Source organism: Leucoraja erinacea, chromosome 15 (assembly GCF_028641065.1).
Source record: "Leucoraja erinacea ecotype New England chromosome 15, Leri_hhj_1, whole genome shotgun sequence".
In the NCBI taxonomy this organism is placed as follows: domain Eukaryota; kingdom Metazoa; phylum Chordata; class Chondrichthyes; order Rajiformes; family Rajidae; genus Leucoraja; species Leucoraja erinaceus.
The window spans coordinates 5,306,972-5,331,378 of NC_073391.1; the positions used below are offsets into that span (position 1 = coordinate 5,306,972).

The window sequence follows — 24,407 nt, forward strand, 5'->3', positions numbered from 1 at the left end:
CTGGGTCCCCCTTGTCCATTTTCCTAGTTACATCTTCAAAAAATTTCAGAAGATTAGTCAAGCATGATTTCCCCTTCGTAAATCCATGCTGACTCGGACCGATCCTGTTACTGCTATCCAAATATGCGGCTATTTCATCTTTTATAATTGACTCCAACATCTTCCCCACCATCAGTCAGTCTAACTGATCTATAATTCCCTTTTTTCTTTCTCCCGCATTTCTTAAAAAGTGGGATAAAATTAGCTACCCTCCAATCCACAGGAACTGATCCTGAGTATCGAACATTGGAAAATTATTACCAATGCATCCACTTCCCTTGTCAGCCATGGTCGGCCCTTACTCCCCTTGGAATCTTTCTTCCTCCTAGGAATTAACTGATCCTGCAACTTCTGTATTATTCCTAGGAATACCTGCCATTTTTGTTCTACTGTCATCCCTGCTCGTGTATCTTTCCAGTTAACTTTGGCCAGCACCTCCCTCATGGCCCCATAGTCCCCTTTATTCAACTGTAACACTGACACCTCTGATCTACCCTTCTCCCTCTCCAATTGCAGATTAAACCTGACCATATTATGGTCATTAACCTAGAGGTCGTCTATCAAATCCGGTTCATTACATAACACTAAATCCTGAATTGCCTTCTCCCTGGTAGGCTCCAATACAAGCGGCTCTAAGAATCCAAGACAAAGGCACTCTACAAAGTCCCTTTCTTGGGGTCCAGTACCAACCTGATTTTCCCAGTCTACCTGCATGTTGAAATCGCCCAAAACAACCACAGCATTACTTTTGCTACATGCCATTTTAACTCCTGATTCAACTTGCACCCTATGTCCAGGCTACTGTTTGGGGGCCTGTAGATTAGTCCCATTAGGGTATTTTTACCCTTACAATTCCTTAGTTCTATCCATACTGACTCTACATCTCCTGTTTCAATGTCACCCCTTGCAAGGGACTGAATTTCATTCCTCACCAACAGAGCAACCCCACCCCCTTTGCCCACCTGTCTGTCTTTTCGATAGGAGGTATACCCTTGAATATTCAGTTCCCAGCCCTGGCCCTCTTGCAGCCATGTCTCAGTAATTCCCACAACATCAAACTTGCCAATTTCTAACTGAGCCTCAAGCTTGCCACTTTATTCCTTATACTTCGCGCATTCATATACAGCACTTTGACCTCAGTATTCACTTCCCCCCTCGCACTGCTCGCAATTGGCCCTGATCTTACTCTGTTGTCCATTCTCGAGCTTTCCTTCCCATTAATTCGAGAATCTTTTGTCACTTCCCCTTCAACTCCATCTTTATACTCCCAATTTGTCAATCCCCCCCCCACTATTTAGTCTAAACCCACACGTGTAGCCCTAGCAAACCTGCCTGCCAGAATGTTGGTTCCCCCTCCAGTTATGGTGTAACCCGTCCCTTCTGTACAGGTCACCCCTACCCCAGAGAAGATCCCAGTGGTCTATAAATCTAAATCCTTGCTCCCTGCTCCAGCCCCTCAGCCACACATTCAGATCCCATATCTCCCTGTTCCTGTCCTTACTAGCACGAGGTACTGGAAGCAATCCAGAGATACCCACACTAGAAGTCCGGCCTTTCGGTCTTCTTCCCAACTCTCTGAGCTCATGTTGGAGAACCTCCTTTTTCTTTTTCCCGATGTCGTTTGTGCCCACGTGCACAACTACTGCCGGCTGTTCACCTTCTCTCTTGAGGATGCTCTGAATTCGGCTCGTGACATCCTGAACCCTGGCACCAGGGAGGCAACAGACCATCCTCGCATCTCGTCTGCTGCCACAGAATCTCCTGTCTGCTCCTCGGGCAATGGAGTCACCCACCACTAAGGCTCTGCCCGACGTCGGTCTCGCCGGTCGAGTCCCATCTCGAGGATTGGAGCCACCGACGTATCCGCCTCTCGGACTGGAAACATCGTCTCCCCGGACAGTTCCCAAGAGGGCGTACCTGTTTTCATTAGGCACAGCCACCTGGGTCTCCTGCACTCCATGGTTACCAACCTTTCTCGCAGTCACACACCTTGGTTCTTCCCGTATCCTCAGCGTGACTACTGTGGTTGGATTCAGTGAAAACTAGAGAAGCTGAACCATAAACGTTTACCCACAGCAAGTACAATTAGATCACTAAAACCACCAAATAGCCTGGTCTGCGGTCCAGTAATTGTTAGATCTCGTTCTAAAGGTGCAACTGATAAATTGAAAACACACTTGGGCCATTTTTTTCCAGAGAAGAGTCCTAAAAGTTTCTTATCTGTATCTTGACCAAAAAGACTTCATGAGGTATAAACTGTTTGGGATATTGCCATGCTGAAAGGAACAATCCCTGTATAGACAAAGGTGACATACAGTGCATTCAGAAAGTATTCAAACTTCCACTTTTTCCACATTTTGGTATGTTATAGCCTTATTCTAAAATGGATTCAATTCTTTTTTTTATCATCAATCTACACACAATACCCCATAATAAAAAAGCAAAAACAGAAGTTTAGATATTTTTGCAAAGTAATTAAAAAGAAATAACAGAAATATCACATTCACAGAAGTATTCAGACCCTTTACTCAGTACTTTGTTGAGGCACCTTTGGCAGCGATTACAGCCTCAAGTCTTCTTGGGTATGATGCTACAAGCTTGGCGCACCTGTAATTGGATAATTTCTCCCATTCTTCTCTGCAGATCCTCTCAAGCTGTCAGGTTGGACGGGGAGCGTCGATGCACAGCTATTTTCAGATCCCTCCAAAGATGTTCGATCGGGTTAAAGTACGTGCTCTGGCTGGGCCACTCAAGGACATTCACTAACTTGTCATGAAGTCACTCCTGCGCTGTCTTGGCTGTGTGCTTAGGGTCATTGTCCTGTTGGAACGTGAACCTCCGCCCCAGTCTGAGGTCCAGAATGCTCTGGAGCAGGTTTTCATCTAGGATCTCTCAGAACTTTGCTCCGTTCATCTCTCCCTCGATCCTGACCAGTCTCCCAGTCCCTGCTGCTGAGAAACATCCCCACAGCATGATGCTGCCACCACCATGCTTCACCGTAGGTATGGTATTGGCCAGGTGATGAGCGGTGCCTGGTTTCCTCCAGACGTAACGCTTGACATACTGGCCAAAGAATTCAATCTTGGTTTCTCATGGTCTGAGAGTCCTTTAGGTGCCATTTGGCAAACTCCAAGCGGGCTGTCATGTGCCTTTTACTGAGGAGTGGCTTCCGTCTGGCCACTCTATCGTAAAGGCCTGATTGGTGGAGTGCTGCAGATATAGTTGTCCTTCTGGAAGGTTCTCCCATCTCCACAGAGGAACCCTGGAGCTCTGTCAGAGTGACCATTGGGTTCTTGGCCCTGACCAAGGCCCTTCTCCCCCGATTGCTCAGTTTGGGTCTATAAAGAGTCTTGGTGGTTTCAAAGTTCTTCCATTTAAGAATGACGGAGGCCACTGTGCTCTTCAGGGCCTGCAATGCTGCAGAAATTGTTTTATACCCTTCCCCAGACCTGTGTCTCGACACTATCCTGTCTTGGAGGTCTACGGACAATTCCTTCATCTTCATGGCTTGGTGTTTGCTCTGACATGCTCTGTCAAATGTGGGACCTTATATAGACAGGTGTGTGCCTTTTCAAATCATGTCCAATCAATTTTGGGTGTCATAGCAAAGGGTGTGAATACTTATGTAAATGTGATATTTCAGTTATTTCTTTTTAATTGCTTTGCAAACATTTTTAAACACCGTTTTCGCTTCTTCATTCCGGGGTATTGTGTGTAGATTGATGATAAAAAAATGAATTGAATCCATTTTAAAATAAGGTTGTAACATAACAAAATGTGGAAAAAGTGAAGGGGTCTGAAAACTTTCTGAATACAGTGCATTTAAAATGGGAAGCTGACTTGGACAGAATCACAAATGACCATATTGTTAGCAGCAAGTGGATATTCAGCAACTAATTTTGTACTTCGAGGTTGACAACCTTTCCATATTTGTTAGTTTAGATTTATAGTTTAGAGATACAGCATGGAAACAGAATCTTCGGCCCTCTAATTCCACAATGACCATCGATCACCTGTACACAAGTTCTACATTTTCCCACTTTAACATTCCACACTCAATGGGCAATTTGCAGAAGTCCATTAACCTAAAAACCTGCACATCTTTGGTGTGTTGGAGAAAGGGCATGTGGTCAAAGGGAGATCATACAAACTCTGCACGTATAGTCATCATCAAGTGCACGCTCTAGATGCTGCACCACTGTATCGCCCAGTCCTTAAAGAGAGGTTTTTATAACCTTAAGACATGGGGTGGATAGGGATCTCCAAAGGCATTAGGTAAACATTAGGTGAAAGATCTAGCAAATGTGTAAGCACTATAATGTTTACTATTAGCATGATGGCATTGAGGCAGAAATAATTGATTGCATCAGGGTTATCAAATCACATGATTGTCTTTTGTGTTTGGTGCAACATTTAACAAAGCACCATCATTAAGGATAAGGGGGAAATCCTTTAAAACCGAGATGAGAAGAACTTTTTTTTCACGCAGAGAGTGGTGAATCTCTGGAACTCTCTGCCACAGAGGGTAGTTGAGGCCAGTTCATTGGCTATATTTAAGAGGGAGTTAGATGTGGCCCTTGTGGCTAAGGGGATCAGGGGGGTATGGAGAGAAAGGTACGGGATACAGTTGGATGATCAGCCATGATCATATTGAATGGCGGTGCAGGCTCGAAGGGCCGAATGGCCTACTCCTGCACCTAATTTCTATGTTTCTATGTTTCTATCATGTTTCATGTTAACACAACCCATTTTAGAAGTCTAACAACATTTGTTTGATCATGTGAAAGAAGGAACTGCAGATACTGATTTAAACCGAAGATGGACACAAAAAGACATGGAAAGTCTACCAGGCACCTCCTCACTGTGATGGAAGGCAAAAGTCTTAAAGTCCTTGTCTCTTCCGCCCTTGTTTTCCCTCTGCGTTGAGGCGATCCAGGCTTCCGATGTTGTGACCCCGCCGGGTGATGGTAAGTAAGTCTCGCGGCCAAATCCGAGCTCCGTGAACGGGCCGGTTCAAACACCGCGGCCTGGGGCGGTCGAAGCTGCCGAAGCTGGTTTCTCCGAGTCCACTGGGCCTGCGGCCGAGCCTCCGAGGCTCCGAAGTCGGGTCGCCACCGCCGCAACGCCGCCACAGCCCCAAAGTCGGCCAGCCTTGCATTGGTAAGTCCTGGCTGGCTCTGCCTCCGGAGGCTCGAGGTCGGTCCCAGTTGGAGGCCGCCAGCTCTGCCATTAGGCCTCACAACAGACAGAGACGGAGACGGGAGATACGACAAGAAAAGGTCGCATCCCCCCGAAGGAAGAGACTAAAACAAGTTTCTCCCACCGCCCCTCACACATACACAACTAAAATAAACTGAAATAAACTGCAACAACGGGACTAAAGAAAACAAAAAAGGAAAAGACAAACGGACTGCCGGTGAGCCGCAGCTGCAGGGCAGCACCGCCACTTCTGGAGTGAGAGAAATCAAAACTCATACCACTGGGCTGTAAGATGCCAAGTGAAATATGAGATGCTGTTCCTCCAATTTGCGTTTAGCCTCATTCTGACAATGGAGGAGACCGAGGACAGAAAGGTCTGTGTAGGAATGGGAAGGAGAATTAAAGTGTCTAACAACTGGGGGATCAGGTTGGTTCACGCGGGCTGAGTGAAGGTGTTCACCCAGTCTGCCTTTAGTTTTGCCGATGTATTCATTTGTTCATGTTGATCCAGTTCTGTACTTAAATGACTTTCTTTTTTTTTTTTTTTTTTTATTAGAAGTACGGTAAATTACAATACTACACAACACATATATCTTAATACATTTTTTGTACCGCTTCATTTTTTTTGAGCTTTAAGAAAAAGATAGAAGTAAAGAAAGTAAAGAAAGTGCGCAAGAGTCGTGAAGTGCAAGAGTGTTGGGAAAAGAAAGCCCCTTAGAAAAGAAGTTAGAGAAGGAAGTAAAGTGAGAAAGTAGACCCTAGAAAAGAAAGAAAAAGAAAATAGGAACAATCGCTCTATTATAACATTAAACTCCGCAGAAAGGGGACTACCAACCAAGTCTGTTTTTGTTGTTTTACCTCCCGTTACCAGGTCCTGATACCATTTATTTATTTATTTATTTATTTAAATTACTATTGCACCTCATACTTGTAATAGGTCCAGAAACATAGACCACGTCTTTTGGAATTGGTCTGCTTTACCTGCTAAGAGGAATCTCATCTCTTCCAGATGTAATGTTTCAAACATATTTGATATCCACATTTTTATTGTTGGTGTGGGCGCATTTTTCCAGAATTTAAGTATAAGTTTTTTTCCCATTATTAGCCCGTAATTAAATAAATTCTTCTGAAACACGTTTAGTTCAGGGTTACCTTCCGATATTCCAAAAATAATCAATTCTGGTTTTGTTACCAGTTTTAAATGACTTTCCTTATGCTCTCCTGAGACTACACTGTTGCATCAGAAGGGACAGTGCATGTCAATTTCTGCAAACCGAACACTCTGGAGGTGGTTCTCAAAGACCCATTGTCATGTTCCGCTGACCTAATGACCACTTGCCTCCAAAGATATTTTAAACTTTTGAAATGCCTTTGATGAGCTTTGACATTGATCAGCACTTTTCGCTAAAATTAGCAGACAGGAAATTGAATCTTCTATGTCCAAATACACTTTTTGTTCTTGCATGCATTTTCCACCGAGCTACAAGGTTCATTTCTTCGGACTATGTTCTCAGAATAAATATTCTTGAGGTCAGGTCAGGTCAACCTCCTCATGTACTTACACTTCTTCTAATGTCAGCAGTTACTTGGGTTTCTTAGGATTTCCCACGAATTATCATATTCATGACAAACACAAATGCTTATCTTATGAGATGAATTAATAGCATTCTAAAATTAGAGGAATGAACATAAGGAAAACATGAATTGGGGAATGGGGAAGGAGCAAATGGCCAATAGTGTATAATCTATATAACTACCAAAAATCTCTCATAGGCCCAAATGGGGTCCATATGTATGAAACTGCTGAGTGGATAATTTAATTTTACTTCCGAGTCATGTGAGTGACTACGTGAAGAACCCCGCCAGGACGCATGAGTGACATATCTCTACATGCATTGCAACGAGTCACAGCAGGGGGAACGACGTTCGCCTAGCGGCAAAATTTGAAAGCCGGGAACAGCAGGTAAGAGACTCTGCGTTCCAGAATTTGAAAGTCGGGAACAGCAGGTAAGAAGTCTCTGCGTTCCTTCCACTTACCTTTTAAGTGGAGACATGGACCGGATCCACGAAGGCTGCGGGAAAGCTGGCGGGGGAGAACCGCAGAATTGCGGGCAGTCGGCAGCAGCAGCAAACGGCACGCTGATCTCCCGTAATGGGAACAGCTGTGCCCGACTTCCCTCCCGACTTCGCTCCCGCGCCGGCCCCGGCCGGTCGGGAGAGGTGAGCGGCTGGAGGAGATACTAAGCAGCCGCGAGCGACCAGTGCCCGTGAGCATGGGGGTCGGTTTGAGCGGCTACAGGAGAAATTAAGCAGCCGCGAGCGGCCAGTGCCCGTGAGCACCGGGGTCGGTTGTAGCGGCTGCAGCATGCAGGATAAAGAGCAGCCGGGAGCGGCCAGTGCCCGAGAGCATTGGAGCCGGTTGGACCGGCTGCAGGAGCAGTACCCCTTGTGGGGCTGCAAAGTGGAAATACTCCAAAGTGGCAAAGCCACAGTGGGCAACTAATAAGCCCCACAGCAGTACTCCTTGTGGAGCGGCACAGAGTTTCTCACTCATCAGAGGGGAACACCGAGAGTCCATCCTGGGCTGGCTGCAGGAGCTGGAACAGGAGCAGCTTCAGGAGCAGCCATGACGGCCAGTGCCCGTGAGCATTGGAGCCGGATAGAGTGGCTGCAGGAACTGGAGCAGGAGCAGCCTCAGGAGTAACGGCTTCAGGAGCAGCCGCGATGGCCAGTGATCATGTGCATTGGAGCCGGTTGGGTGCCCGAGAGCATCGGGACCAGCTGGAGCGGCTGTTGGAGCAGGTAAGTGGCAGCTCCATGAGATGGAGACTAGTCACAGAGGGGCAGCTAGTAAGTCCTACAACAGTACCTCGTGTAGGGCTGCACAGTGTTCTCCCTCTGATGAGTATAGGGGGTCAATTTTGGGCTGCACTTGAACAGGGGAGCAGAACATACCCCTAGTACACTTAGGGTGCAGAAAACCTATGGGGAAACACTTATCATCAGGGAACTGCAAAACCCGAATGTTCCCAGTATCAACCAAAACATGGTAGGGCAGGGAATTGAAACGAAAGAAAGTTCTAAGTCCTAACAGCGGGACGGGATTGATCGCACTATAAACAGAGCCATGACACTAGATCACCAGGATGCACTGGTCTTATATGCTAACCTGGAACCTCCCAACCTCCAATATAAAAATTTGGAGGCATCTTATCTTAACAGGGAAATAACTTCACATAGAGGGAACTCTGGGGCACATTAAGGAACATCTTAAAAACTACTTCCTGGGAAATGCGCTACCCTCATCAGACACCGGCACCTCAACGACAACGGAGGATGCCGAAATAGTAACAAACCTACTAATAGTAACCAGGGAGGTTGGTGGGAGATAACAGATCTATATGTATGCATAGAATTATTCTACCAACACTTAAAATTCAGAGTTATAAGGGTATACCATAGAATTATTCATTCCATTATCCTCCAGTTCAGCATGTACCGAACTGAATGTTCATGCTTATAGGGTAAGAATCAACTAAAGCGCATACTGAACTACAGTGCCCATATATTATAAGAGTTATGGAGGACATCCAACACGTATCACAGGAATTTGTGTCCTAAATATCCTTATCATAATTTAGAGGTGGTTGCCACTTCATCTTAGATTGACTAATTTGAATACTTCGTACTTTATATTCATTACAGATGGGAACCTTTGGTGCAACTAAGGTATTGATCCTAGGGTACTACATGGCAAGCATGGTATTAAAATATGCTTGCTATATAGTACTCATTGGAGGTGCCCACAGATGTATTTAACACAACAGATCATCTGCGGTCCACTGTTAACACACTTCACATGGCAGTGACTTTGCCGTAAGAAAGGGTACAGCCTTTATGGAGGCTTGCAGGGAACTAAACCATCCATCAGACTGGTAGTAGAATAATTGGCATTAGGGGCTGTGTGACAGCCACATGATATCGGACCTTTACATAATCATAGTACAGAACGTAACACGCGTCACTCAATAAATTATGGGGGGGTCATTCTGACAGACTAATGAAGCAACCAACAGAGGCCACTATGGTACAAAAATGGTGGAACATACATTAGGCATTGTTCCTAACCAAACACAGTTACCCGTCTATGGAACCACATACTGATGGGCCTTGGATTGGGATGCTACTAATTCCATCTCCAGCTGTGGGGGAGATGGAATGCTCAGGAGGCATCACTACTAACATTGGGCATATATACCTGGGGAAGTGAGAGCTAGTCATGGCTTTAAGTCATATTGTTTTGGGTTATATCACCAGTATGTTAGTCTACAAATTGACAACACGACCGGGGTAGCATATGTCAACCATATGGGTAGAAACATATCGACACCATGTGACTATCTGGCCAACACTATTTGTGAATTGAATTGAATTGAATCCTTTATTGTCAATCAGACCTTTCAGTCTGAACGAAATGTTGTTGCCTGCAGCCATACATGTAATAATAACAACACACAATGAACGCAGGCTAACATCCACCACAGTGAGTTCACCAGACACCTCCTCACTGTGATGGAGGCAATAGTCTTAGAGTTACTGTCTCCATTAATCTGGATTAATAGCGTATCCAGATAGAGATTGGATATCAGCTTCCAACTACCAGAGAAACTGAATTTAGTGGCAGACAACAGGTCACGCTAAGCCTAAAAACACTGTATGGATGTTGGATAAAATATGTATTGCTGGAACAGCCGGTATGGAACACCAGATAACGACCTATTCACATCCATGCTCTTACCAGTTATCAAATTATGTTCTTGGGAGCCAGAACCTGGGGCAGTGGTTCAGATGTATCTTCGCTGATTGGGGGATCATTTATGCATCCCTCCCTTTGCCTCATCAGTCTGGTATTTAGGAAGAAACTATAGACTCCACGTCTTGAATTTTGATAATACCTGATTGCCCTACGCAACCATGGGTACTGGTGATATCAACATGGGTCAGAAACATACATCACCATCCATCATAGACCTAACTTACTGGGTCTTCCCGCAACAAGGGGAGTTACCCATGTCACTATTATATATTAACCTATTTATTTAGAGTTGAAAGCACCTCTTCTACACCTGGGACTGACGGACCAAATGCGGAATTATTTCAGCGGGTCACAGACAGTCCACCCAAACATCAGTACTTGGTATCATCTAGTAATGGGAAGTACTGTCACAACAATAATCATCACCCACAGATGTCTGTTCTGGAATTCCTGGCAAGCCTCCATTACGATGAGAGGCTCAGTCATAGTGCCATCAACTGCGCCAGAAGTGCTCTGTCAACATACCTGTCGAAGGTACAGAGGGCATTCTGTTGGGACAAACCCTGGTAAACAAACTCATGAGGGGCATTTTTTTAAATTAGTCCCCAAGAACCAGGTACTCCCAAATATGGGATGTGAGCATTGTACTGACCATGTTAAGAAACTGGTCTCCAGCTACAGCTCTGTTCCTATGGAAACTGACTATGAAAACAGTCATGCTGATGGCCTTGGTCACGGCACAAAGGGTCCAGTCACCACAGAAAATAAGGTTGGACAACATAATTAATTCATCTGGAATTTAAGGTTTACATCAGTGTAATAGTCATACAGAACAGACAGGGGTCAACATGCCTAAAAAACAGAATTCAGAGCCTACCCTACGGATGGTCGTCTCTGTATTATAACTCACTTACTATCATACATGAAGTATACTAAGATCATCAGAGGGAAGAAATGTCACTTTAATCAGCTACTAACAGCCATTCAAAACAGTGACAGTCCAGACCATCTCTAGATGGCTAAAACAAGTCCTAAATAGGCTGGAGTGGACACTAGCATTTCAAATCTCACTCCACCAGGGCTGCAGCTACATTGGTAGCTATGAAGTTGGACGTACCAATGGACCAAATCCTCAAGACAGCAGGATGGCCAACGGAGGAACTTTCCAACGACTTTATAACAAACCAGTCATTGAACCTGGAACATTTGCAGAAATAAATTTAAGTTCTGTAATATAATATACCCATAAATAGGGGCAATAATTGGTGTTAATATTTTTACTGTTGGATTTCAATATCGTATTGATGTCTAATGATGTTAACTCAATTCTCCCCAAAAATCAAGGCAGATGTGATGCATGGACTCGTTCCACGGCATGAAATCACAGCTTTAAAATCTTCACGTGGTCACTCTCGTGACTCCGAAGTAAAATAGTAAGATTAAACGAGCTTACCAGTTTGAAGTTTGATCTTTATTTTATGAGGAGGAACGTTGAGGGACTACGTGCCCTCCGCTCCCACCCTTGATCATAGTCTGAACTGGTATCTGTTGTCATATCTTACTATGTTTATGTCGCAACTCGCTGAGTTCTTAAAAACTGCTTGGGTCCTTTGAATGGAGTCAAGGGGGGATGTATCGAAGCGACAGGCAGCATCTGTAGCATTTCCTGCGGCTGGGGCAAGGGAAAGTGCCAGGGGAGGAGGGGGTGGAGAAGTCAATGTTCATACCGCTGGGGTGGGAAGATGGACAAATTGAACAGGGAGAATTACGGAGCCACCGGAGAGATCAGGTTGGTAGCAAACCGAGCGGAGGTGCTGGGTTGCGGAAAAATTGCTATGTCAAATTGCTATGTACAGAAGACTATTTGGGCCAATTAACCTATTCTAGTGCCTAATAAACTATTCAATTCTCCCTGTCCTTCCTTATAGTTCTGCAAATTATTCTCTTTCAAGTGCCTGAAGGAACTGATTGAAAAAAAAGAATCAATTTACTTCTCAACTCCAGTTTCATCCTTTCTGCTCTTTGCAAGGACCATTCCATTTGCCAATTTCCCTCCATTTCTACCGTCAGTTCCTTCGGGGGCGTATTTCATACAGATATCCTGAAGTGCGTTCTTTCCCTAAACCTCAGCTTTCCCTCCACCATAGGTGAGAGAGGCTATGGAAACGTCTTATCTAATTTCTGCACCTCTGCTCTCACCCCCACTGTCACCAGGTCAGTGTTCACCAGGCCTCTATTTGCACCTCACCAGCCTCTGTAATTTTCACCATCTTCCATGAGATTTCACCACCAGACATCTTTTCCTTCCCACCCCTTACAGCATCCCATGAGTAAATTCATGACAAAATAAATCCTTTTTACAATATTGAGCTTCCTCCATTTCTCCTTCCCACTTGTCAGTGGCCTCCTTCACTGTTGTAATGAGGTCCAACACAAGCTTATTGTTCATTTTGTTGTATCCAACTCTTCCCCATACTCTCGGCAACTTGACTAACTTATTTCCACACCTTTCTAGTTCTGATCATTTACAAGCTGTACATAATTTGTTTTCTGTCACCATAAGTGCTACATGATCTGTTGAGTGTTCCTTTCTGTCTAAGCCTACATACTAAAAAGTCCACTGGTTGCAGATGGTAGCAGAAGTCATAGATCATGAGATGTATTTAGTTGTCTACTCAGATTTTTATTGATCTCCATCAGAAATGTCAAGGGTCAGAAATGTTACCGATAATGTGACCATACTGGTGTGTTCTGAGGCTTCCCCTGTTAGCAACTATCTAAACTTCAGAAGATGAAGACAATTAATTACTCAAAACATTTTTCATGGGCTTTCACTTGGCTGTCCAGGTAGAAAGTTGGCAATGCAGACGTATCAAACTGGCAAACCATTGTGTACAATGTTTGATTTATAATATGCGACAACTTATAGAATAAGCTGCAAATTTTATGGCAAAGTATTGCAGATACAGAAAATATGACAAAATAGAAACATAGAAAATAGGTGCAGGAGTAGGCCATTCGGCCCTTCTAGCCTGCACCGCCATTCAATATGATCATGGCTGATCATCCAACTCAGTATCCTGTATCTGCCCTCTCTCCATACCCCCGATCCCTTTAGCCACAAGGGCCACATCTAACTCCCTCTTAAATATAGCCAATTAACTGGCCTCAACTACCTTCTGTGGCAGGGAGTTCCAGAGATTCACCACTCTCTGTGTGAAAAATGTTTTTCTCATCTCGGTCCTAAAGGATTTCCCCTTTATCCTTAAACTGTGACCCCTTGTCCTGGATTTCCCCAACATCAGGAACAATCTTCCTGCGTCTAGCCTGTCCAACCCCTTAAGAATTTTGTAAGTTTCTATAAGATCCCCCCTCAATCTTCTAAATTCTAGCGAGTACAAGCCGAATCTATCCAGTCTTTAATCATATGAAAGTCCTGACATCCCAGGAATCTGCTGGAAGTAGTTATTTTTTTAGATATAGTTTTTTCGGCCCACCAAATCCGCACCGATCAACGATCCCTGCAACACTACCCTACACACACTAAGGGCAATTTACACTTATACCAAGCCAATGAACCTACAACCTGTATGTCTTTGGGACAAACTACTGTGCAGATCAGTCAGAAACTGTAGAGGGAAATGGGGAACATTTCAGGCGTGAGTATTGCTAAGTATTAACCCTCTATTTACCCCTCGTCAGCAGCTGCCTTCCTTGCTGATGTTTCAAACAGTTCCCGTTTGTATAAAAGTAGGAAGTCTGCCTCTCTTAAGACTACAATTTAGGGCAAAAACAATATGGTATCCAATTAATATAAACCCTTTAAAGGGAGACAACCCTTTCCTTGCCTTCTTTTATGCTGAGGCATTAGGCTGTTTATTTACCAAATGTATGGGGCATTTCTAATCTGCTTAACTGTGCTCTATTGTGTTGGAAAGAACTGCAAATGCTGGTTTAAATTGAAGATAGACACAGAACGCTGGAGGCAGCATCTCTTGAGAGAAGGAATGGGTGACATTTTGGGTCGAGACCCTTCTTCAGACTGTCAGGGGAGTGGGAGGTGCATAGATAAGGAAGTGTAAGGTGTGAAAACAGGACAAAGGGAATGGAGATCAAGGAAAATGTAGAATAGATCATTGTTAGTTGAGAGAACGTGACAACAGAGCAAACAGAGATAAAATGTTAGGTACACAAAAATGTTGGAGAAACTCAGCGGGTGCAGCAGCATCTATGGAGCGAAGGAAATAGGTGACGTTTCAGGCCGAAACTTCAGATAAAATGTTGTCGGAGACAGCATGACTGGTTGGAGATCTGGGAAGGGGAGGGATGAAGAGAGGGAATGCAAGGGTTACTTAAAGTTTATACTTTATTGTTGTTTTATAAATCATAACCAGCGAGATGCTGTATGAATAAGTATAGGGCATGTGCAAATTAAAACTCCACCCATCAATGTTAGTTACTGTGACCTTAAGAGGTAAAATATCAGTCCAACTTCATGAAAGAAAGTTAAATAGAATCCATTGACTTACCAAGAATACTGCACCAGATATTCTTTGCTTTTCCACAACAATGGCAGTGTCGTATAAATTTATCTATATATAAAGATAGAATTGGAAAACATTTAACTTAAAAAAAATTAATGTGAAGAAACCAAGCGACATTGTTGCAAAAAGTTATGGTTAAGAGAGGAATTTGCATAATCGACAGACTTATTTTAAACTACTACTGAGTGTTATACTGCACGTTATAAACTGACATTTTCATTCCGTAACAATGCAGGCATCGCCTTGTGTTCCAGTACATACAGTTCTAGTCACCCCATTACTAGAAGGATGTGGAGCTCTGAAAAGAGTGCAGAGAAGGTTTACCAGAATGATACCAGGATTAGAGGATATATTATTAGCCACAGGGAGAGGTTCAGCAGACTTGGATCGTTTTCTCTGGAAAGCCAGAGACCTGATGGGGGTGTATGGAATGCTGAGAAGCATGGATAGGGTAGACACTCACAACCTATTTTGTCCCAGAATGTAAATATGAAATATCAGAGGCATATGTTGAAGGTGAGGGGGACAAAGTTTAAATGAGATGTGTGGAGCAAGTTTTTTTTCCAGAGAGTGGTGTGTGCCTGGAACAAGCTGCTGGGGGTGGTGGTGGAGGCAGACACAACAGTGGCATTTAAAGGGCCGGCCCCACATGGGCAAAAATCGTCTAGCAGTACGACTGTCGTGCGCCAAGTGCTCTTGATGGCCCTGTTCCTTTTGGGAGCCATTTGTGCTGTCGTTCGTACTTAATCCAATCTCCGTGGCAAGGATTTTCCCAGTGTAAATCAAAGATACTATGGTGAACATTTTTCAAAATTACGCGCGCCTTATCGGTCGCGTGGTGCGGCGCTCAAATGACGTGCAAATGGCGTGCCGACGGTGTACAGGCAGCGCATGGTTACGGACGTTGACGCATGGTGACGCATAATAAATTAGCATAGGCAACGTTACCGCCCGTCACTGCATACGCCACCACGCCTCACCATGCGCCACGTGTGCGTCACGACGTGCCAAACAATTTTTAGGACGTCGCGTAAATGACGTGCAAATGACGCCCAAGTGGGACAGGCCCTTAAGAGACTTATGGATGTGCAGACAGTGGAGGGATATGGATTATCTGCAGGTAGAGAAGAGTTGGTCATGGCATCATGCTGGGTACAACGCTGGACATGTTCCTGAGTTCTCCTGTGCCATACTGTCTAATTTGATCAATTGTCACAGGTCAGCCTTGCAATGATTCCTGTGTTCACTGGACTACATTTAAGTCATGTCACTTACTCGCTTCTACGCTGTCAACACTTTGAAAGTACAAAGTTCAGTACAAAATGAAGCTAAAAATGATTTTAGCGGTTACTGAAGGACGTCTCTCTGAAGCTCGTCAGCTTCTTTCAAATGGGAGAAAACTTCTGTCTTACCGATCGCAGAAACTCGGCAAGATCCCAGCTTCTCCACGTTTCACACTCCTCCCGGGTGGGCAACCTCGCAGCCATTGGTTTTGCAGAGAGCGGAGGAAGGGGCTGCAGATGCTGGTTTACACCGGAGAGAGATAGACACAAACTGCTGGAGTAACTCAGCGGAGATCTCGTCTGACCCGCTCGCTCCGATCAATGTCCCTTTAAAAGACTATTCCCGGCGCAAGGCGGAAGTTTTTCGGTTGAAAGGTTGTGTGAAGGTTCTTCCCCATGGCTATGTCACGATTGTGCAAGCGGTAAGTGTTCGGTAAATGTTTAACCACCCACACGATAGGGGAGGAAATCAAGGGCAGAAATAGCCGAGTCTATTACACTTGGACGCGGACATGGTCAGCAAAAAATAGACCTTAAACCACGTTAGTGACAGTCAGCAACAGATGCAAAACAAAAAAAGGGAAAGCGCTAAATGCTGGGAACCCTCGCATTTGCTAATGTGATGTCAGTCAGGAGCATCTTGCACTGAAACTGAAATCTATCATTCTTCCTGAGATGAATACAAAATGCTGAAGTAACTCAGCGGGTCACCGCCGAAACGTCACCTGTTCCGTTTGTCCTGACCCGCTGGGTTACTCCAGCAGTTTGTGTCTTCGGTATAAACCAGCATCTTCAGTTCCTTCCTCCACACTCTACCACTCTGTCTGTTATACATTGGGACTATCATTTTTGTACAGCTTCACATTACATCTTATTTTCTTCATAAAGCTATTCTTGTGACTTATCGACAATGGTTTAGAAAAATATATGGATAATTGCAAAATAGGCTTTGTGCAATTTTTTGTCTCCTGTTTATCCTCTATGCTGCTCTTATAACTATATATGTTATACTTTTTTACAGCCTGTCATAGAGTGCTACAGTGTGGAAACAGGCTCTTCGGCCCAACTTGCTCACACCGGCCAACATGTCCCAGCTACAGTAGTCCCACCTGCCCACATTTGGCCCATACCCCCCCAAACCTGTCCTATCCATGTACCTGTCTAACTGTTTCTTAAACGTTGGGATAGTCCCAGCCTCTTCTGCCTTATCTGGCAGTTTGTTCCATACACCCACCACCCTTTGTGTGAAAAAGTTACCCCTCAGATTCCTATTAAATCTTTTCCCCTTCACCTTAAACCTATGTCCTCTTGTCCTCAATTCACCTACTCTGGGCAAGAGATTATATGCATCTACTTGATCTTTTCCTCTCCCTTTAGTTCTCTAAGCCTGAATTTTAAGCCTGAATTTTTAATTCTCTGAGCCCGAATAATTTTTAGAGAACTTTTATTTCTCTAAGCCTGAATAAGGATGCATTTTCCTTATTCATCCCTTGATATTCCTTGACATCTGGAATACTTTGGACTTGTTTGCTTGCCTTCCTACATTTTTGGAACACTCTATTTTATTGACTTTCTTTCCATTCCAAGAATGAGTCCCCCAGTCCTATGTAGACTCCAATGGCACAAGTACCTACACCCAGCCAACGAGTCAGCTCCTCTGATGTCCTTATGAAATCAGCATTATGAAACCAGGCTTAGGAAGTTCGGCATGACCTCAACACCTCTTAGCAACTTCTACAGAGGCGCCATAGAAAGATTTTTATCGTGATGCATCGCAGCTTCGTTTGAGAACAGCTCCATCCAAGACCGTAAGAAATTGCAGAGAGTTGTGGATGCAGCCCAGAACCAAACCAACACAAACCAACCTCCCTTCCATTGACTCCACTTATACCTCATGCTACCTCGGCAAGGCCAACAGCATAATGAAGGACGAGTCGCACCCTGGCCATTCCCTCTTCCCCCATCTCCCATCAGGCAGAAGATATCGAAGTGTGTAGATGCACACCTCCAGATTCAGTGACAGTTTCTTCCCAGCTGTTATCAGGCAAGTGAACACTGTAAACAGCTGGATTGTAATCATGTATTGTCTTTCTGCTGACTGGTTAGCATGCAACAAAAGCTTTTCACTGGATCATACAGTCATATGGTCATAAGGAATAGGAGTAGAATTAGGCCATTCGGCCCATCATGTCTACTCATTCAATCATGGCTGATCTATCTCTCCCTCCTAACACATGCTCCTGCCTTCTCCCCATAACTGGGGGGATCTTATAGAAACAAAAAAAATTATAAAAAGACTGGACAAGCTGGATGCAGGAAAAATGTTCCCAATGTTTGGCGAGTCCAGAACCAGGGGCCACATTCTTAGAATAAAGGGGAGGCCATTTAAGACTGGTGAGAAAAAACTTTTTCACCCAGAGAGTGGTGAATTTGTGGAATTCCCTGCCACAGAGGGCAGTGGAAACCAAATCACTGGATGGATTTAAGAGAGAGTTAGAGCTCTAGGGGCTGGTGGAATCAAGAGATATGGGGAGAAGGCAGGCACGGGTTATTGATTGGGGATGATCAGCCATGATCACAATGAATGGTGCTGCTGGCTCGAAGGGCCGAATGGCCTCCTCCTGCACCTATTTTCTATGTTTCTATGTTTCTAACCTCTAACAACAATAAACTAAACTCAAGAAGTCAAGATCTTAATTCACAATCTATATTTTTCCTTCTTCATAACAACACTATATTTACAGAATTACATCTTCATGCTCAGGGAGAAATTTGAAACAGTTGAGTCCCGCAAGGGTAATTTTAACAAGTGAATCAAAGATGTTTGGAATAGAGAACTCATGACTTCTCTTCACTTTTTACCTGCCTCATTCTGAAAGGAAATCGACTTCCACTTTTATAGTTCTCAAGCTCATTTGTAGACATAGAAACATAGAAACATGGAAATTAGGTGCAGGAGTAGGCCATTCAGCCCTTCGAGCCTGCACCGCCATTCAATATGATCATGGCTGATCATCCAACTCAGTATCCCGTACCTGCCTTCTCTCCATACCCCCTGATCCCCTTAGCCACAAGGGCCACATCTAACTCCCTCTTAAATATTCAGATTCAATTTTAATTGTCATTGTCAAATATAGCCAATGAACTGGCCTCAACTACCCTCTGTGGCAGAGAGTTCCAGGGATTCACCACTCTCTGTGTGAAAAGAGTTCTTCTCATCTCGGTTTTAAAGGATTTCCCCCTTATCCTTAAGCTGTGACCCCTTGTCCTGGACTTCCCTAACACTGGGAACAATCTTCCTGCATCTAGCCTGTCCAACCCCTTAAGAATTTTGTAAGTTTCTATAAGATCCCCTCTCAATCTTCTAAATTCTAGAGAGTATAAACCAAGTCTATCCAGTCTTCCTTCATAAGACAGTCCTGACATCCCAGGAATCAGTCTGGTGAAACCGTCTCTGCACTCCCTCTATGGCAATAATGTCCTTCCTCAGATTTGGAGAGACAAAATTGTACGCAATACTCCAGGTGTGGTCTCACCAAGACCCTGTACAACTGCAGTAGAACCTCCCTGCTCCTATACTCAAATCCTTTTGCAATGAAAGCTAACATACCATTCGCTTTCTTTACTGCCTGCTGCACCTGCATGCCTACCTTCAATGACTGGTGTACCATGACACCCAGGTCTCGCTGCATCTCCCCCCTTTCCCAATCGGGCACCATTTAGATAATAGTCTGCTTTCCCGTTTTTGCCACCAAAATGGATAACCGCACATTTATCCACATTATACTGCATCTGCCAAACATTTGCCCACTCACCCAGCCTATCCAAGTCACCTTGCAGTCTCCTAGCATCCTCCTCACAGCTAACACTGCCCCCCAGCTTAGTGTCATCCGCAAATATTGCCTTCAATTCCCTCATCCAGATCATTAATATATATTGTAAATAGCTGGGGTCCCAGCACTGAGCTCTGCGGTACCCCACTAGTCACTGCCTGCCATTGTGAAAGGACCCGTTTACTCCTACTCTTTGCTTCCTGTTTGCCAGCCAGTTCTCTATCCACATCAATACTGAACCCCCAATGCCTTGTGCTTTAAGTTTGTATACTAATCTCTTATGTGGGACCTTGTCGAAAGCCTTCTGGAAGTCCAGATACACCACATCCACTGGTTCTCCCCTATCCACGCTACTAGTTACATCCTCGAAAAATTCTATAAGATTCGTCAGACATGATTTACCTTTCGTAAATCCATGCTGACTTTGTCCAATGATTTCACCACTTTCCAAATGTGCTGCTATCCCATCTTTAATAACTGACTTTAGCAGTTTCCCCACTACCGATGTTAGACTAACTGGTCAGTAATTCCCCATTTTCTCTCTCCCTCCCTTCTTAAAAAGTGGGGTTACGTTTGCTACCCGCCAATCTTCAGGAACTACTCCAGAATCTAAAGAGTTTTGAAAGATTATTACTAATGCATCCACTATTTCTGGAGCTACTTCCTTAAGTACTCTGGGATGCAGCCTATCTGGCCCTGGGGATTTATCGGCCTTTAATCCATTCAATTTACCCAACACCACTTCCCGGCTAACCTGGATTTCACTCAATTCCTCCAACTCCTTTGACCCGCGGTCCCCTGCTATTTCCGGCAAATTATTTATGTCTTCCTTAGTGAAGACGGAACCAAAGTAGTTATTCAATTGGTCCGCCATATCCTTGTTCCCCATGATCAACTCACCTGTTTCTGACTGCAAGGGACCTACATTTGTTTTAACTAATCTCTTTCTTTTCACATATCTATAAAAACTTTTGCAGTCAGTTTTTATGTTCCCTGCCAGTTTTCTTTCATAATCTATTTTCCCTTTCCTAATTAAGCCCTTTGTCCTCCTCTGCTGGTCTTTGAATTTCTCCCAGTCCTCCGGTATGCTGCTTTTTCTGGCTAATTTGTACGCATCATCCTTCGCTTTGATACTATCCCTGATTTCCCTTGTTATCCATGGATGTACTACCTTCCCCGATTTATTCTTTTGCCAAACTGGTATGAACAATTTTTGTAGTTCATCCATGCAGCCTTTAAATGTCTTCCATTGCATATCCACCATCAACCCTTTTAGAATTAATTGCCAGTCAATCTTGGCCAATTCACGTCTCATACCCTCAAAGCTACCTTTCTTTAAGTTCAGAACCATTGTTTCTGAATTAACAATGACACTCTCCATCCTAATGAAGAACTCAACCATATTATGGTCACTCTTGCCCAAGGGGGCACGTATAACAAGATTGCTAACTAACCCTTCCTCATTACTCAATACCCAGTCTAAAATAGCCTGCTCTCTCGTTGGTTCCTCGACATGTTGATTTAGATAACTATCCCGCATACATTCCAAGAAATCCTCTTCCTCAGCGCCCCTGCCAATTTGATTCACCCAATCTATATGTAGATTGAAGTCACCCATTATAACTGTTTTGCCTTTGTCGCACGCATTTCTAATTTCCTGTTTGATACCATCTCCAACTTCACTACTACTGTTAGGTGGCCTGTACACAACACCCACCAGCGTTTTCTGCCCCTTAGTGTTTCGCAGCTCTACCCATACCGATTCCACATCCTCCAAACTAATGTCCTTCCTTTCCATTGCATTAATCCCATCTCTAATCAGTAACGCTACCCCACCTCCTTTTCCTTTCTGTCTATCCCTCCTGAATATTGAATATCCCTGGATGTTCAGCTCCCAGCCTTGGTCACCCTGGAGCCATGTCTCCGTGATCCCAACTATATCATAGTCATTAATAGCTATCTGCGCATTCAACTCATCCACCTTATTACGAATGCTCCTTGCATTGAGACACAAAGCCTTCAGGCTTGTTTTTACAACACTCTTACCCCTTATACAATTATGTTGAAAAGTGGCCCTTTTTGATTTTTGCCCTGGTTTTGTCTGCCTGCCACTTTTACTTTTCACCTTGCTACCTACTTCTTCTACCCTCATTTTACACCCCTCGGTCTCTACGCTCACACATTTAAGAAACCCTTTCCCTTTAACTCCATCCTCCACTATCCCATTCAACACCCCACCCCCCTTATTCAGTTTAAAGCCACCCGTGTAGCAGTGGCAAACCTGCCTGCCAGAATGCTGGCCCCACACCTGTTAAGATGCAATCCGTCCCTTTTGTACAGTTCCCCCTTACCCCCAAAACAGATCCCAGTGATCTAAGAATCTAAATCCCTGCCCCGTGCACCAGTTCCTCAGCCACACGTTCAGGTCCCGTATCTCCCTGTTCCTGCTCTCGCTAGCACGGGGAACTGGAAGCAAACCGGAGATAACAACCCTGGAGGTCCTGCTTTTCAACATTTTTCCGAGCTCTCTAAAGTCACGCTGCAGAATATTCATCCCCTTTTTTCCGACATCGTTTGTGCCGACATCCACTACCACTTCCGGATGTTCACCTTCGCCCTTGAGGATTTTCTGCACTCTGTCCGTGACATCCTGGATCCTGGCACCGGGAAGGCAGCACACCATCCTGCATCCCGTCTGTTGCCGCAGAAACCCCTGTCCGTACCTCTCACGATGGAGTCTCCCACTACAATGGCCTTGCCTGCCTTAGGCCTTTTTGGTTTTGGCTCAACAGCCCTATTCGCATCACATCTTGGTGATTTGTTAACTATCAATCCATCACTCCTATCACTATTTAAATTTTTTAATTTTTTTTTAAATTATTTTTATTAGAAGCAATTGTACAAGAATTAAGCGATCGGCATATAAAATTATACAATTATTGTACAGCTTCAATTTTAACCATTTAACTTGAAAATAAAGGAAAAGAAAAGAGAAAGAACAAGAAAGAGAAAACGTGAAAAGATAGGACCCCTAGACTATATGATCTAGTTTTTCTGCCAAGACAAGCCTAATATTTTCCAAATGTAGTGTCTCAGGCATATTTGTAATCCACATCTTAACAGTGGGGACTGATGTGTGTTTCCAAAATGTAATTCATTTTTTATTCTAATTTCTGCCACATTCAAATCACATTGGCCTTGGTTTTATTGCAAAAAAATTCATAAAACATTCAGCGGGTCAGGTGGCATCTGTGGCCAGAGAAACAACGTTAGCTTTATAGGTCATAACCATCCTTCATCCGACCTGGAAAAGTGAAAAAAAAAGTTTGTTTTAAGTCCATGGTTTCTTTTTTGTTACGTGTACAAGGCGCGGTGTAACACATTTTTGTGCGTACAGATCAGCAAGACTATCCGAGTGCATAATCACAATTACCCCAGTCAGTACAGAATAGCCCACCGAGTCATTTGTGGTGCCATTTTGCCGCACGTTACGGTCCCAGCCGCAGCTGGCCACAAAACCTGTTGTACCCGTCTCCTTCTCTATACCGGTTATCCCGTGAACCGCCATCAGCCCTCTCCTTGCCTGGCCCTCTTCAGCCTTCGTTGTCTGAGAGATTGGGAAAAGGGTAGTTAGGATATAAGGAAGCAAGATTGCTGTCGTGGTACAGTGTTTCCCAAGCCACCTGCTAGATAGATTAATGATGGAGGTTAACGAGAGAGGAATAAAAAGCAAAGAAACACGCAAAAGCCGTGAATACTGCTGCAGAAAACAGCAATAAATGGGAGAAATCCAGCACATCAGGACAGTGTCTACAGAACAGGAACAGCTTTCATAAGATCATGTGATAGGTGCGGAATTAGGCCATTCGGCCCATCAAGTCTACTCCGCCATTCATTCATGGCTGATCTATCTCTCTCTCCTAACCCCATTCTCCTGCCTTCTCCCCATAACCCCTGACACACGTACTAATCAAGAATCTATCCATCTCAGCCTTAAAAATATCCACTGACTTGGCCTCCACAGCCTTCTGTGGCAAAGAATTCCACAGATTCACCACCCTCTGACTAAAGAAATTTCTCCTCACTTCCTTCCTAACAGAACTTCCTTTAATTCTGAGGCTATGACCTTTAGTCCAAGACTCTCCCACTAGTGGAAACATCCCTTCTATATCCACTCTATCCAAGCCTTTCACTATTCTGTATGTGTCAATGTGGTTCTGCTCATTCTTCTAAACTCCAACTAAACTTTAGCTCCTAGGGCTAAAGAAATCAAGGGATATTGGGGAAAAGCAGGAACGGGGTACTGATTTTAGAAGATCAGCCATGATCATATTGCATGGCGCTGCTGGCTCATGAGGCCGAATGGCCTACTCCTGTACCTATTTTTTATGTTTCTATGTTTCTATGAGTAGAGGCCTAGTGCCGTCAAACGCTCATCATATGTTACCCTACTCATTCCTGGGATCATTCTTGTAAACCTCTTCTGGACCCTCTCCAGAGCCAGCACATCCTTCCTCAGATAAGGTGCCAAAACTGCTCATGATATTCACAAATAAGTTAACGTTCCATGTGTAAAACCAGAGAAAGCAAGTTGCCTGAAATTGTTGGATTCAATACCGTGTTCAGAAGGCTGCAGCCGGTTCAGGTACAAGATGTGGTGCTGTTCCTTAAGCCTATCTGATGAAGGAGAACA

The 24,407-nt window shown here is 44.2% G+C and overlaps 1 protein-coding gene across 1 annotated transcript in view; it reads right to left on the bottom strand.

Annotated features, from left to right (window-relative positions):
• Window positions 1-16,571, bottom strand: part of blnk (B cell linker) — a 200,246-nt gene extending 183,675 nt beyond the window's left edge. Inside the window, exons 1-2 of the mRNA XM_055646632.1 lie at window positions 16,011-16,571; window positions 14,584-14,646 (exon numbers count right to left, since the gene is read on the bottom strand). Of these exons, the coding sequence (XP_055502607.1) occupies window positions 14,584-14,646; window positions 16,011-16,085 (138 nt within the window). The 5' untranslated portion in view covers window positions 16,086-16,571. The remainder of the gene's footprint in view (window positions 1-14,583; window positions 14,647-16,010) is intronic.
• Between the last annotated feature and the right edge of the window lie 7,836 nt (window positions 16,572-24,407).